This window comes from Zonotrichia leucophrys, chromosome 3, assembly GCF_028769735.1.
Source record: "Zonotrichia leucophrys gambelii isolate GWCS_2022_RI chromosome 3, RI_Zleu_2.0, whole genome shotgun sequence".
NCBI classification, from domain to species: Eukaryota; Metazoa; Chordata; class Aves; order Passeriformes; family Passerellidae; genus Zonotrichia; species Zonotrichia leucophrys.
This window is the reverse complement of record NC_088172.1, coordinates 60,080,388-60,096,677: the sequence shown is the minus strand read 5'-3', so window position 1 is coordinate 60,096,677 and position 16,290 is coordinate 60,080,388. Positions and strand designations below refer to the sequence as shown.

The 16,290-nt window shown below is 36.0% G+C and overlaps 1 protein-coding gene across 7 annotated transcripts in view; it reads right to left on the bottom strand.

Annotated features, from left to right (window-relative positions):
- RGS7 (regulator of G protein signaling 7) overlaps window positions 1-16,290 on the bottom strand; it is a 235,175-nt gene that overhangs the window by 49,147 nt on the left and 169,738 nt on the right. For all 7 annotated transcript variants that reach the window (XM_064708439.1, XM_064708433.1, XM_064708436.1 and 4 more), the window contains 2 exons: window positions 15,686-15,792; window positions 5,721-5,772 (listed from right to left, as the gene is read on the bottom strand). In XM_064708439.1, coding sequence (XP_064564509.1) covers window positions 5,721-5,772; window positions 15,686-15,792 — 159 coding nt within the window. The remainder of the gene's footprint in view (window positions 1-5,720; window positions 5,773-15,685; window positions 15,793-16,290) is intronic.

Sequence of the window (16,290 nt, the reverse complement as noted above, 5' to 3'; positions counted from 1 at the left end):
GCAATTAAAAAAATTCCAAGTTATGTTTAGAAATATCAGAATTCTGTTAAGAAACTTTATTTTTATTATTAGAGGACCTAGATGCAGATTATCAATGCTTTTGAAACAGTACTGCAGAAACATGTACTTGCATCAGTTACCCTTTCTTATGTGTGCATCCATGTGCATTGACCAAATACATTTTTCATGCTCTTCATACAATGGGAATAAGTTACAATTTTATGGAAAGAATCATTCAGGTAAGCACAAAACTCTGAAGTGGTGAGATGACTGGAAAGCCTTATCTGGAAATGCCTTCTGGTTACAGAGGCCTCATTGCAGTGATTTGTCAATGTCAGAATCAGCAAGGATCAGAACAAAACTCAAGGCCATGCTTGTTGAAGTGAGACTTTCATCATTTATATAACAGAGGTAGCTTCTAATGAGTGAACAATGTCTTTATGCAGAGAAATATAATGGTATATTAATTCAGAGTGGGAAAAAACACTATAGGTAACCTCTACCACCTCTCTGCTAATATAAGTGTCCTTCCTAAAGCTCATTTGATTTGATCCTACCCAGATCAAATTTTATGCATAGCAAGCACTGACACTAGTCACATTTTTCCTGAGAGGCTGTTATTCTTGGTAGACTGTAGTGACACTTAGTCCTGTCACCAAGATCTTAGTCAATATATTATGTATATATAGCTTCCTAAAGGCAAGTCATTCACTTAAGGAGTCACAACTCAGTCGTAGAAACAGTTTAATAAATTACTTGAGATCTGGTAGGAAAAGTCTGTTTCTTACTACACCAAGAAATCCAGAAAATTTGAGAGATGTGTCCTTAACAGAGGGATCTGTATTAAGGACTTTAAAGAACAGATTGCGGGAGTCATTGCTGACATAGTCTGACATTAGCTGTAAAAAAAAAAAGGGAACTGAGAATCAAGATTTGAGATTATAGAATGGCAGAGCTCTCCAGAAACTATTCACACATTCTTTGTAAATTCTCATGGCATGAATTGGAACAAATATTTTATATATATATATATGACAATTTGTATCAAAAGTGCTTCTCTGCTACCAGTTTTGCCCCAAGCTATTGACTCATAGTTATGGATTGATTTTCAGAGATGCTGAGAACATGCAGTGTTCCAGCAGAGTTCAGTTAAGCAATAGGGATCAGTATTTCTCAAATACAAATTGCTTACTAATAAGCTGTTGCCAAGGAAATCCTTCCTGTGCATTTGGGCAATGAAAATATACAATGCATTCTCCACACAGTTCTTCCAAACAGTCACTCTATGGTAAAGGATATAGAAATACAAGTGAGAGAGGAAATTCCTGAACTACTCAAATTTTCATAGAGGAATTTGAAGCTAAGCATGGAAAACAAGCAGGCAAGAGACTCCAAAGAGAAAATTATATGAAAATTTTCAACATATGAAAAACATGATACATGACTGCAGTTACTTTTTGTGCAATATGTACTTTTTAGCATTGCTGTGGGTTAGGGAGAGAAGAGGGAAATGAGCCAGCTGACATGGCTCATGTTCAGAACAGAGCAGAAGAGACAAAGCATGGAGAAGCCTCTGTCAGTTTATTTTTAAAGTATCTCACGCTTTAAAAGGGAGCAATTAATTAAGACTTACCCCATCCCCCATAATTGCTCTAATTTCCTAGGAGATTGCCTTTGTAATACTTTGTAGTGACTTTATTTGGGAGGCTACTGAAAATATGTTACATTTTCAAAACTTGTCTTTCAACAGAATTTAAGAAATTGCTTTGAAGATAGAGAAAAACAGTCTCATTTAGCATCACTTAAAGATCACATGGTCAAGTGCCCTTAAACTTATGTTGCATTATCAATTATCTACTGTGTTCTCCATAACTCACCAAACTCAACAACATTTTGCAGTCCTCCTCCATTTTTAACTCATTTGAGAGAAATGCACACAAAAAAATTTACAATGCTCAAACATCCTGTTGCAACTATATAGACACAGTTGACTTTCTGTCTTCTAGTATGTTCAAACATCCTTAAGACTATTACTGATATGTCAAAGATTCTTTTGGGTGCCCTCTGATAGTAGGGCACTATCAGCAAAAGTTCACTAGAAAAAATGAATAGAAGTTACTAATTCTTCTTATTTTATGTCTGAAATTCTTACAATCCTCTTACATATTCACAAATATGTTAAATTAAGCCTAAAGAATTGAAAAAAAGACAAATTTCCATTTTGTTGTGAATGGAATTTTTCCCTAACATTTCATATTTTCTACTTATTCAAAAAAGAGGACAGTAATGGACTAAATGCCTCAAATTTGCAACAGCTGTGAGTCACTAAACCTCCAAGAGAACCTGACAGGTTCCATTAGAACTGAGACCAAATGCACATTGAATAACAACATCATATGTGGCATTATATCTCCCCTTTCTGGGATGCAATTGTCTTAATTAGCTCCTCTATTTAACTAATCCTTAATGACATGACCTGTTTATAATATGCAGTAAAAAAAAGAATCCATCAGTTACAAAATTTTATCTGTAACAAAAGAGAAGATAATTCCAAGCAGGTCACATGCTCAGCCACTAGCTGTGCCTATTTCAAGAGCCAGTTTTTCTGAATTGAGATCCAATTCTGTTTGTCACAAAAACACATTCAGGAACATGACTTAACTCACAGGAAAAAGCAAATTTATTTGAACTACTCTAGCCTTAATAATAGTAGTTGTTATCATTATTACTTATTTTCACTAACATAATCACTCTAAAACCAATGGGATTCTACAAAGAACAACATGTCCTGCCTGGGTGGACTCCAAGACATATGGCACTAAAACAGAACTTCAACAGATGGAACTTAAGGACCTGCCTTTGTAAAAATTATTTGCAATTTGAGGAATCTCTCTTGACAACACTTAAAGCATGATTTTCAAGAAAAAGTAGGAAGATTTTCAGCACTTTAAGAAAACTGACTGTTTCTCAGCTACTTCAGAATGATCATAGTCAATATTTTGGAAATTACAATCAAAAGGCTATTTTCCATTTTGACATAAAATAACTTAATCCAAGCCCTCTTTTTGCCACTACGACGTAGCAGTGCACTACAGCTTTATTATCAGAGTGTGTCTGTGACATATTGGAAGATTCTGTTTGTAGATCTTTTTCATTTATACTTTCCATAGAAAAATACTTTTTAAGGCAAATAATTGCTATTACAAGCCCATATAGATCAAATTATATTTTATAGAAGATATTAACATGTTTGCAAATATGTAAGGATTATTTTTTTCTTAGTTAGTTCTGGCAATAAACTAACACACATTATCTCAATCTCATTTAATTTCTTGTTTAAGATAGATTATTTTCCTGGCAGTATGCTACATTCTGGACAGTAGCTCAGTTATGGATGAGTAAAGATGAATGGTTAGGATTAATTTTTAAATTAAAATAAAATAAAATTCTAGAGTATTTCCAATGGCTAGTTAAAATAGGTTAATGGCAAAGAAATTTATTTGCCTTGTTAGTAATTCTGATCAAGGAAGATTACAGAGGGAGTTTGCTTTTTCCTGCTCTTGAGACACTTCTAATGCCTGCCACTAAAAATTGCCTCAGTCAATAATTTTAGAGGGCACAGTTTTAAGCTCGTTCAAGACAAGTCCATGAAATTGGTAGCACTACACAGCACCATAATGCATGACAAGTATGAAATGCATTTGCATATCTGTAATAACATAAATTCTATGTACTATATTTTCCAGGAAATAACAATTACCATGAAAATCTGCAGAATGTGCAAACCTACTTTAGCTTTATTTTGGTTCCTTAAACATTTTGATTAAATATATTGATTTTCCTGCATTCCTCTGATCACCATTGTTTACAAGGGAAATCCTAATCTCTGGGATTTGGATGATGCTAACCTAATAAAAACATTATTGAAAAGGTGCCTTAAAAGTTTATTTTCCTGCAAATGCCCCAGCATTATCCAGCTCTGGTGACCTACAGTCCCCTTTGGTAGCTCTAGTACAATGCTCTGGCCCTGCTGCGTGGGGAGGCTGTGGGTCTGTTTCATACAGGACTGCACTTCTGACTCATGACACTGAAGGAGAAATGTGATAGCAAGATTGGAGGGTTTGCTTCCCTTCCTTGCTCCCTCTGCCACCAAAGAGCTTACCTCAGCAACTGAAACATATTTAAATCTCAAAAGCTCTGAAATGAGTAAATTTACTGTTCAACAAAAGCACCTCCCTGCATGATGAAGACGCTGATTCCAAGTTTAATTCTGTATTCCTGGCATGCAAACCTGGACACATTATACAAGATTTCTACTTACTAAGGTTTATAATTCATTGACCAATCCATTGATCAGGTATGACAGGAAAGTTAGTATCTCCTACTTTAGAATAAAGGACAATAATATAAACTTTCTCAGCCTGATCTTAAATTCAGACATGGTAAGCATGTAATTATGTATTAAAACCATCCCAGTAATGTGATACATTATAGCTGAAGAACTCAATGTCTCTTAAACCAGTTAATTACTTGCTGATCTTTAACATATTAGGTGACTTTAATGAAGTAATAAATGGTAAATCAATCATTTTTCCTTTAGTGACTATTTTCCTCATACAGAGTGGCTCAGCACACACATATGGTAACAATCCCTCTTCCTTGGGAGCTCTCAGTAACTATTTACTGGACATCTTCAAATATCAGTGAAAAATTGAACACTTTTCTACTCCAATAGGATGACGAAATTGTCACATTTTCAAACTATACCTTGGAGACATGCAGCTCTGCTGAGCGTTTCAGCTTAAAATTACTTTATTTGGCAATGTATTTGAAATTAAACTGAGCCTGCTCTAAAAAGGAAGGAAGAACTTATTGGAACCATCCATCCCGAAGTCTTTGGCTCCCAAGGGCAGAGAATCCAAATTACAAGTGAACATTCACCTACATTTCTGAAAAGCTGTAAAATAAGATATTCATGGTCTGAAGTTTTGAGAACATAACCTATCATGTATATGCTCAGTTACCTGGTCTTCAGATGAGCTCAGTACTTACAGTTTGGATTAGAATGAACAGGAGGCTGCTCATGGATACACTTTCTTTAAAAATTAGGTCACTATTTGAGTACAGAAGAAGTACAGAATCTGTACAGAAGTACAGAATTTGTTATAATTTTTAATAATATATTTTCCTAATACATTGCTCCCAAGTCACAGGCAAATAAAAAATAAACTGTATTTTCCAATACAGTTCATATTAGAACTATATTAGTTTTCATAATCACTAATTTTCCACATGGTGTATATTGGAGATAAGAGTTTTAAACTAGGCAAATCTTTGGTTCTCAATCTCATAATAAGCATTGCACAACCATCAATAAAGTCTCCTCTGCTTCACTGAGATTCTCTCATTGTAAATAATCACACTTGCTGGAGCAAACAGAGAATATAAATAGTAAGGTAGATTTTGATGACTCTTGACTTTTGGGGCTTGGGCTCTTTTCTTTTTTCCTCAGATCCACTCCAAAATATGACTTTGATAAGCTTCTCACAAACTTTGAAAAAGGTAGCAACATATTCATTTCAATATCAGTAGCTCTTGCACAGGAATTACATGACATATTATGTTTTAAACAGTGGGATGAAACAAGACAGATTGCTGTGACACATTCATTAACAAAATGCGTAATTTGCAAAAGAAATAGGAAGTATTTCTACACTGACCATAGTCTGTGTTTTCCGGCTCCCAACAATTTGATGGCCAAAAATAGGGCGTCTATAGGCAAAAAAAAAGAAGTAGGAAACTCAAGTTAGACAATACAAGCATTATACAGTCCTTGAATTGTTACTGGTTTTCAGAATAATTTTATATTTTTGGTAGATCTATTAACTGTTAACTTGACATTTTTAAAATTGGCATCAGAACAGAAAATTACATTTGTACACCTGTTTATCACACTAAACATTGAAAAAGAAATGACATTGAAAAAGAAAAAAAAGTGGGGTTTTTGTTCTCAAAGTTAAGGGAACAAAATCCACAAGGCTAGATAATGGGGTTGTCTTTTACATTTTCCCTAGAAATACATCTCTCATATGTCCTGGAGAATCAGGTTTAGAGGTATAAAGACAGAAGACGCTTTGAAGTTCATTCAGTTCTTGATTTTTGAGAGTTTTCATTCACAGATTAATATTCAATTATCTTTCCCAGGTGTTATTTGTTTAACAGTGCCTCTAAAAACATCCTGTTTTCCCAAAGACATCAACACCTCCTTTTTAATAATTGTTTACTGGTTGTGATTTGAAATGTGGAGATTTTGTAAGGGAAAGACAAAGTATCAAAAACTACTTCAACACTATACTTATTAAGACTGTGCTACATGTATTGTTCAAAGAATTCACTTCAAACAAATGGAGAATATAAGACTGTATATATATTTTCATACAAATGACTTCATTTTTTAAATCATAACTTTTGGTTAAAATGGAAATTATTATAGCATTTTTATAGAGCACATAATCCCCATACAGGCCATTCACTTAAGAGTCAGACTCAATGATCCCTGTGGGTCCCCTCAAATTCAGAATATTCTGTGACTGAGTCACGGATCTATCCATAAACATATACACACAGCTACAGAGAATTACATAATATTTGAGCAGTTGAATGCAACTCATTAAATGTGTGAAGTGGTTTGAGTTGTATTTCAAAACACAGGTGGTCCTTCAGGAAAACCTTCTGCTTTACTCTCTATTTCTTATTGTTTTTTTTCTCAAAAATCTCCCAGCTGCAAAAATGGAAACCTCTTTGCTGCCCACTTGCCTTCAAAACTGTTTTAATGTTAATCTGGAAACCAACAGGGCTGAAGGGTGACACATTCACAGCAATTGTCAAATTAAATATATATTGTGAAAAATCTCTTGGTTTTGTAACATTGACACATCAAATTTAATAGAACCAATTTAGAACTTGTTATTTATCAAGCAACAGCAAAGACCTAAAGGATAAAAAAGGAGCTATCACAAGTTAACTTCAAAGGCTAAGATGTGTTTCTTAAAAGCCATTTGGTACATTTTAAGGGACCAACAATAAGTAATTCTCCAATCAACCATTCCTTCACAGTGCCACTGAAATCAAAGTGACCAGTAGAAGCACATATGAGCACAAATAGAAAGAAGTTTAACTCCTAAAGAATGAATTGCAGTACTCAGCGCAATTTGGAGAAGCAACTATAAAATTTAAAAAAGTGATTCATATAAAGCAAAAAGTCACCATCATTGAAATATACAGTTTACAAACTCAGGAAGTGAGAACAGTCCTTCCTTAGAGCACAAAACGTAAATCCAGAGAGGCCCAAGAAGAAAAGCACAGCTACATCATTTCTTTGCTAAAGGGAAGATTAACCTCTGTTTACAGGTTCACGTAGAGCTTCTGAAAAAAGTGTGTAGTGAGGGTTACTAAATACATAGAAGCCATATCTGCTCAAGCAGCTCTCCAGCTGAAACTCCCAGTTGTGGGCATACTTGCTGCAAAGTCCATATTAAAGCCCCTCATGCATATGTAGGATTTCTCATGACAAATTGCATATACTCCCATCCCAGTTGAAATTAAAAACAAATTCCATCTTCTGACTTAGGGAAAAATCCCAAAGGTTGCTTTCAGCACTCATTTCACAGCAGGCTATGAACAAATACTATATATTCACAATTATGTTAGTGATGGTAGAGGAGGACTCTCCTGTTTCATACATAAATGGAAAGCTATGTGTGGCCAGAGTACTTTTTTTCAGCATTTAGTTTAAATAACACATTTAAATTTTACTGAAACTTGCACTTTGGGGGTGAAGCAGTGTGGACACTAAACACAATATTGGAAAGGGGGCATGATCCTCAGTGTTGTGAAATGTTGTCACTTTAGCTCGCTAGGAGGCAGAGGTGACCAAGGCTTTTCTGAAGGATAAAAAGGTGCAACCTAAATGTGGAGAAGAGATTGAGGAAAAAGCAGAAAATAATGTGCTGGCTACTAAGGATGAGTGTAAGCGTCTCTGTGTCAGGGAGATAAAAGCAGAAAAGTTAAAACAGAACATTAGTTTTAATTAGCAAAGCACACGACAAGCCATAATAAAAGGTTTCAAAGATGTGTGATATGGCAAGCAAAAAAGAAACCCCAGTAAAAGGCAGACATCACAAGATGAGAAAGGGGTTCAAATAACAGCTAGTACAGCTAAGTACAGAAGATCATTAAATGCCTTCCTTGTTTGAGTCTGCAGAAGGAGGAGATGGTGGGCAGACAGAGGTCTTTCACAGAGGCACGAGGTCTCCGTGCCGAGGCTCTGAGCCCGGCAGGCAGCGCTGTCTCTGCACTGACCCCTCTGGGATGCGTTTAATGGGACTTGGAGAAGCGCAGCTCAGGGCTCAGCACTGCAGCACGGCCAGGGCTGGCCCCCAGCCAGCTGCCTCCCAGAGGGAACAGAGCTCAATTCTGCCTGCAATCAGCTCTGCCAACATGCCCAAAATTAATTTGGACATGGAGATAAGGCTACAGGGCAAAGCACAGGGCAAAAAAAAATTCAGAGAGGGAAATGTTTTTATGAGGTCAGACAGTTCAGGCTAGAAGGCTGATGAAATTCAGCACAGAAAGCTTAAGGATTTTTTTGTGTTTTCACACTGGTAAACTGTGTTTATTTCCAAAAAAGCAAAACAAAAAACCTCACCAAGCTAAAGAACAACTCCTGGCTCCCCAGGACTGTGATTTATATGCATGTGTAAATATTTTGATGAAATACTTCCTCTGGTATTTTTCTTTCTCCTCTATCTCCAGGACTTTGTAACAATGACTATATAACTGATGAGAGTTATCAAAAGTACTGAATTGTCTGCATGATGTTTGAAGGGGTGCAATTACCTGAAGGGTAGTTTATACATGGAAAAAATATTCATTCAAGTAACCTTTGAAACATGGACAGTTATTTTTAAAAATATTGCATAAAGCAGAGGAGCTTCAGAAGATTACAGCAAAGGGAAGAGATGTATTTCCAGAAAAGGTATAAATCTAAAATTTTCTCTTTTATAATGTTTCTATGTCCACTCTTTAGATTGAACAGGTGTAATACTCTATATGTTTCCAATCTTTGAAAGCTAAGGATTGCTAATATTTAGATTTTTCAAAAGCATATTAGGTCACTGACAGTGCAAAATCCCTACTAGTAGAGAAATAAACATTAGATGCTATGTATTTTTACCAAGGCAAAGTCCTACATTACTTTGTTACCAGCTAGTGAAGACTTATGGTATCACCCTAAGATATGTGCTCAAATACAGCTACAGCTGCTGATAAAGTTGTATTCAAAGAGTAGATATCTAACATACATTTTCAAAGCAGGAAATAGCATTGATGTGTGCAGAGATTAGGAAAACTCTCCTAAAAAAGGGCAAAAAATAGGATGAGGTACAGACAAAGATTTAAATAGAAAGAAAGTCCAAAACATCAAGGAAAAAAGATCTTTGAAAATTCTGGATGTAACAGAAGCCTGATGTAAAAATCAGTTTCTGTTTAATGGACTTTGGCAATGCTGTGATTGTATGGACAAAAAGCACCAACGATAAACATGCATGTAGTTAAAATGACTGATATTTTTCCAAAGGAATATTCCACATTTTCTTGTCTAATTGCTTGGCTTTAACAGTCATAAAATTCTGGTCTTAATCTGAAATATACCTTGTTGCTTATAGACATCAAACAGTTTAATCACATAACATGTGACCATAATGCAAGTGCTGAGTTTACATTTCCACTTCTGTTCCAAAAGTCTCCGCACAATTTCACGCTCCAGATATTTAACAATCTCTGAGAAGAACTTGCTAGGGAGGTTATCCATAAAGACTTTGGGAAAAAGATTTGCTTTGTTCAACACAGAAGGATTAGGAAATAAAAAGAGTCAGATAAGAAGATCCCTGGTCTAATGGAATGAGGTCAGGAATGAGAATAGGAGGCATGTGCAAAGGAAAAAACCTGCCTGTTCTCATCTGTTCTATTAAAAATATCCCACAGCAATGCAGGGAGGCTCTGCTCACATAAATCACCTTCTAAATTGCTGGACTATGCAAACAAAGCTTGGTTCAACTATTTGTTACAAATCACATATCCAAATACACTGTAAAATAATTACAGCATCCCTTACAATGTCAAATATTCCTATACAATTAATGTTACACAATCTCTGTGCCTGGTTTCACGATCTAGAAGCTCCTAAGTGAAGATTTCACCCAGGAGAGCTATGGATGAGGTATAACATGTACATTTATTAGCATGTACATTACATAACTCCACCATTTTCAAAGGGAAGATAATGAAATACTGATGTGGTTTGGTTATCTTTCATGAGTGTAGAAAACTTTTAGGAATTATCATCCTTAAGAATTTTACTTTTCCGCAGAAGGAAATATGAAGCAGTTCATCATGAAGAAGTATTAAAGAGGGAACATTTGTCATTTTGCCATGACATCCCACTTGCAGCTGAAGGAAGGTGGGCGGTAGAGCGGCTATGGGAAAGTCAAGAACTGTTTATCAGCCCAGGCAGAAATAATGCTGCCAGTTTTTATCAGTATGCTTTTGAGGCACTTTGCTTGATTGTAGGTGTAACTTGAATCAGCAGCCAGAACAAGTCAGGAGCAAGAGAAACAAGGCTTACCTAGCACTGCAGATACGATTGCAGATACATTTAAGCTGAGCAAAACATTATAAGGACCTTCATGCCCTTTAACCAGAAAACAAGATTTGCACACACGAACACATACTGGTTCTCTTGAGTTATACACTAATATCATTAAGTAAACCTAACCACATAAATCCATAATCCTTCTGTAATAAAGTCATATGAAACAAAATCCTGTAATATAGCACATATTCCACAATAAACAAACTGGCAGCAATGGCTGCTATGCATTGTAAGGAATACAGTGATAAAGTAAATAGATCTGCTTCGGCTTTACCTCAAAATTAATCAATAACAATATCTGAGCTAATGAAACAGCCACTTGTAAAAATCAGTGTCACCCATCAGCTTTTATAAAACATGATTAATTTCTATGCATTAAACTCTATAACCAAGGAAGGAAATCACTAGGCATCTTTCAGCTACCCCTTGTTGATAGTAATAAGAAAAGAGCTGTCTCTGAAGCTGCTCCGTTCCACTCCACAAAATTTTTTAAAATCCAATTACTTGGATGGGGGGGAGTATTCAAACCACTTATAAACCTTTGCATATTGCTGCTATTCTTCTCTCAGGCACCAGGGAGTCTTTATAAACAGCAGAAATGAAGCCTCTGCTGAAAAGTGGCTGTGCACAATCTCAAATGCTTTGCATGATGGATGGCGGATTTCACTGGCATTCTGTTTTACATTCATTGCACTTCACAAGCATGATTTCTTGGTAAAGTAAAAGGGTAAGATTGCTAGTCTAGCACTATCATGCCCATACAGGAAGCAAGTAGTGCTCCATAGTTAGCTCAATATAATTAAAAAAGAGGCTGAGGAATTTGGAAACAAGATTTTGGCTCTGTGGCTCCTCTTTTCTAACCAAAAAGAGGACGAGCACGGAAAGCAGTGTGGGGCAAAGTGTGTCTGAGTAAGGAGTTAAAAAAATCAAAAGTGGCACTGATGGGGCAGTCAGAACGACACATGGATTTGAAATCTTTTTCCCTCGGAAACCTTAACAGAACCTGTGTATACCAAGCCTGATCTGAAAAGACAATTACTTAGTTATCACACTTGCAACTGGCAAAAAAATCTGCAAAATTCTGCATAATATAACTTGTTTCTTTTTCATTTCTAAAATCTGACTTCAAATAAAATCCTTCCCTCAAGGCACAGTAGATTATCCAGGAAGGCTCTGGAGAGTGGCTGAAGAGCTGTGATGTTCAGCCGCAGACTCAGAATGGCCAAAGGCTGGTCCAGAACAAGCCTAGAAGGAGCCAGCTCAGTAAGGCTGGCTCATAGAGATGCGTGAAGCAATGTCATTCCACCTGAGACACAAGGTGCCCACAACACTTCACACTCTAAACTATTTTCCAACAAAGATATTTCAAGATCCTTACAGAGATTCCTATATAATTTTATCCCAAATTTTAGGCATGGGGAAACAAGGCCAGATCAATTAAATGCATTTGTCGAGAAAGTGTTCCCAGTGGCAGAACAGGAGAAGATACTAAAGTCCTTCATGTTTCCAAGGTCCATTAATTTTGCTACTACCTTCACTCTTGCTTTCACAAGAAACTGTTCCTGTTTGCATACTTTTCCTCATATATTTGTGTCTTTCATCTTAAAAGGTACAAAACAATAGCAAAACCTAACCCCCATCTCAGAAAATTATTTAATGTAAATCATGAAGTAATCTCATTTAAAAATGAGAGTGCGACTGTCACTAGTCTCGGGTATCCTAGGAATTTTTTTACAGCCAAAAGATACTGGGAAATGGGTTTTTTTTTTTCACAATTAACATCAGGAGACACTATGCATTCAGGGCTTGTAGAGGAAATTAGTATATTTTTCTGTGGGATGATATTACAGAAGCTTACCAGCTGAGAGGGCAAGTCAGGCATTCCTCACCAACATGGTCATATTCTCATTTGTGTGGACATAAATTAAATATCTCTGTGAGCGATCCCTGGCCCAGGGAAGCTATGTTTTCCAAGATGCAGCTTGCTTTTCTTATTTGGGCCCCTCAAATTTATTTGGTCTCGGGTAGAGGAAGATGGTGAGCTCCTTTTTTGGTCACAGGTTTAAGTTACCAGGAAAAGGCAATGTAGCTGTTTCTGCTTTTTCTTATTGAGTCTAATAAAAAGATTCCTCTCTTAATAAGGCAATTAATATTTATATTCATCTCCTTTGAATTAAATTGATATCACAGAAACGAACCTAATTAACACCTGAGTAGGTCACTGAATGATCCATAATTTTTTTTAATTTCATATTATTTAAAAAAGTGGATGTAACTATACTCTTGCCTCCTGATGGCAAGAGTAATAACTGGAAAAGAATAATTTTTGCCCATAAAAGAGCATTTGTCCAAACGAAGCTCCACTGCTTTTAGCTATTTCTATACAACAGAAGGTGATTTAAAACAAGCTAGAGATAATTTTACTGTCAGGAGGGAATGTGTCACCCTTTTGAGAACAAAACATCAAGCATATGGAGAACATTACTATAGCTAATCTGTTTTTTGTAGGTTAGGTCTTTGTATTGCAAAGATTTCTCTGCAGGTGTGGCTTCCGAACTTTTCAGTGCCGGCAGGTGCATGGTTTTCTCTTTTTATCAAAATATCTGGAAATTTGTGAATCCTGTCCAGTACCAAGAGGGTACTATGCGCAGAGAACCTGAACATCTATTCTAGTGCAAAATTCACACATTTGCAGTCAAACTTTCCTCCCCGTTGAATATGTTCTCTTCATCTTCTAATTTAGCAGTTCAGTAACAGATTTTATACCAGCCTTATTTTGGTGGGGAACGTGGAGATGTAAGCACACAAATTTTGTTGTTATAACTCCAGTTAACAATATGTCACCACCATGAATTTTTTCTCATCCTATACATTAACAGCTAAAGTTGCATTGTCACAACAACAAAGTCATGCTGTTGGCATAGGAATGGCAATGCAAAAGGTACCACAGAAAAGCAAACAAGCCAAACACAGCAGATACAGGCTGAGCAACACTTGATTAAAGAGTCTTATTTCATATGCATTTGTCAAATAGGTGCCAAATTCTTAACTTATGTAAATACACTGAGAAGATAATATAATCTAGCCCTCACTGAAGTTTTGTGTCCAAACTTAGGCTGTGGACCTCTGTGAAGAAAGCTCAAAGCAGAGTAGCTGCAGGACTCTGAGTGGTCCATGGTGCAGATAATTCTAGTCCATACTTTCCTTCAGTCAGACTGCCATGCCAGCAGAGGTGCTCATTTCTCGTGCTGGAGATGGAGGCAGCTGTGCAGAATTCAATGACAAGCACTCCTCTAGGTAAGTACTACTCTCCACAAAATTAAGTTCTTGTACATTTTGTCCTTCTGGATGCTGTTTATTTAGACACCAACCCAAGAACTGGAACCTCACCCACTCCATGATTCCTTTCCACTTGCCTTATAAGCACTTCAGCAAGCCCCTTCAACCATGTGCTATCTTTCAACTTTATACTGAGCACTGAGGAGATTGAAGCCTCATGAGCTTAAAAAACCCCTTTTCCTTCAAATAGTCTCTCCAGGATCAAAGGTAACTGTGGATCTAGGGGAGGAGGCTTGGAATGCTTACTCTTAGTATTACCCATGTACAAATCTAACTTTCTGCTCTGTTGAAGAACAACTTTTTTGCAGTCTGACTCACAAGATCTAAATATGAAAATAGGATAATATTGTTTGCATGTATGCAACAATACTCTTCATTGCCAGACTGTGCTGTGCATATTTAATTATACTCACGCTAAGATTTTGATTTGTACAAATATTACAAGTCTTTCTCTTCCCTTATGTAGGTCTATGCGAATTGAGCCAAATATTGGTGAAAATACTGTAGAGAGATTAATATAATACAATGTTTGAAACTATGACTGGTCTCCAATCACCAGTTTTCTTCTGCATTTGGAAGAGCACAACTTCAGTACTATTTTGTTCTTGATGGCATCTTTTTTAAAGAATCTTTAAGACAAAGTTTAGATGTATATATATTGAAGAAAATAGATTTTGTTCTACCAGAAGAATTAACAAACTTAATTTCATAGTGAGAGTCATCATGTCATTTCAAAGCAATAAATATCTAAACAAGAGCTAGGAGCTGCTCTTGGTGATACTGACCAGGAATACCACTGGATAGAAAGAGCAATACAGAACACAGCCACCATTGTCAAAAGTGGCACATGACAAACAAAGTGAATCCTTTCAATTGAATCTACAATCTGGTACTTTGCAGTCATATTTGTTTGAAGTTATTGGCAATATTGTTCTGCAAAATTCTAGCCCACGAGTCATTATTAGAAAAACAACACTTCTGCTCTCAGGGCCTTAGTTTGAAACCGAATATAATGAAATACAATTATGTGTGTTTCTGAATAATATATGTGAAAGTGTAGGCATAGACATATATACATATTTATGCTTCCAGCTTTTTCTGAACCATCTTCCCATTGGTTGTATGCAATGGGACTGACAGATCAATATAAAAATGTCTCTGCACTTGCTAGAAGAATACACACCACTCCAATACTACTGAGTTACCAGTAAGGAAACACTCACAAAATAAAAAAAACATAAATATTAATTCCATTATTTATCAGATTTCTGGTATAGACTTGATATTTAAAATATCTCCCCCTTTCTAAAGTCAGACCATATTAGAAATAAGAGGCAATAACATAATATAGTTTACTATATTTCAAAAATACTATATTAATTTATTTCATGACAGATAGTTCCACACTCAGCATTTTCACACTTTTTTCCCAAATATCAAAATAGCCATTATCATCTCAACACTTTGCCGAAAATTTATAAATAAAATACTTCTACAATTTGTTACTTTTCGGAGAATTTCTACTCTTTACCAGGTTATGTAAAAAACAAAGCATGATTAAATTTGCCATGAACTTTTCTGTAAGGCCTTTCAGGCTCCATTTGTGAAAGTCAAGAACATATTGAAAATACTTACCTGGAATCGATAAAAGGTGCCATCATCCTTCAGAGTTAGAACATGGTCTGAGATTGGGAAGAAATAGCCATGTGCTGCCATCAGAGTTCCCAAATGCAGAGCTTCAACTGTTTCAAGAAAAAAAAGAAAGATAAACTAAAGAGCTAAATAACGTCTTTTCAGCAATTTAGTTTTGTTGTTAATATTCACCTGATACCCTGCAGATAACCACTTTGTTCTCAAAGTCCTACCACCTTGAAAGAGCTGTCTTTTTCTGTGTAACATAATGATGCAACCAAAAAAACACTGCACTTTCCTTAACAAGTAGCTTTTACATGTCCCACTTCTAGCTGCGGTTCCACTACTTATATTGACATTAAAAGGTAGCCTTAATGTTCATTCACTTGCTCTGAAGCTGAAAACAGCTATCACCTTTACCTTGATGGCTCAGCCTGCTTTTCTTCTTCAGAACAGTTTCTGATTACATGTTAAAATAGTTGACTCTAATTGCATGATATCTTTCTCAGTAGCTTTGTCAGAGCTACTGTAAAGGATAGAGATGTCCTCAAAAGTTTATTACTGGAAAAATATCAAGGGATAATAGGTTCCTAGAACAGTTGATGTAG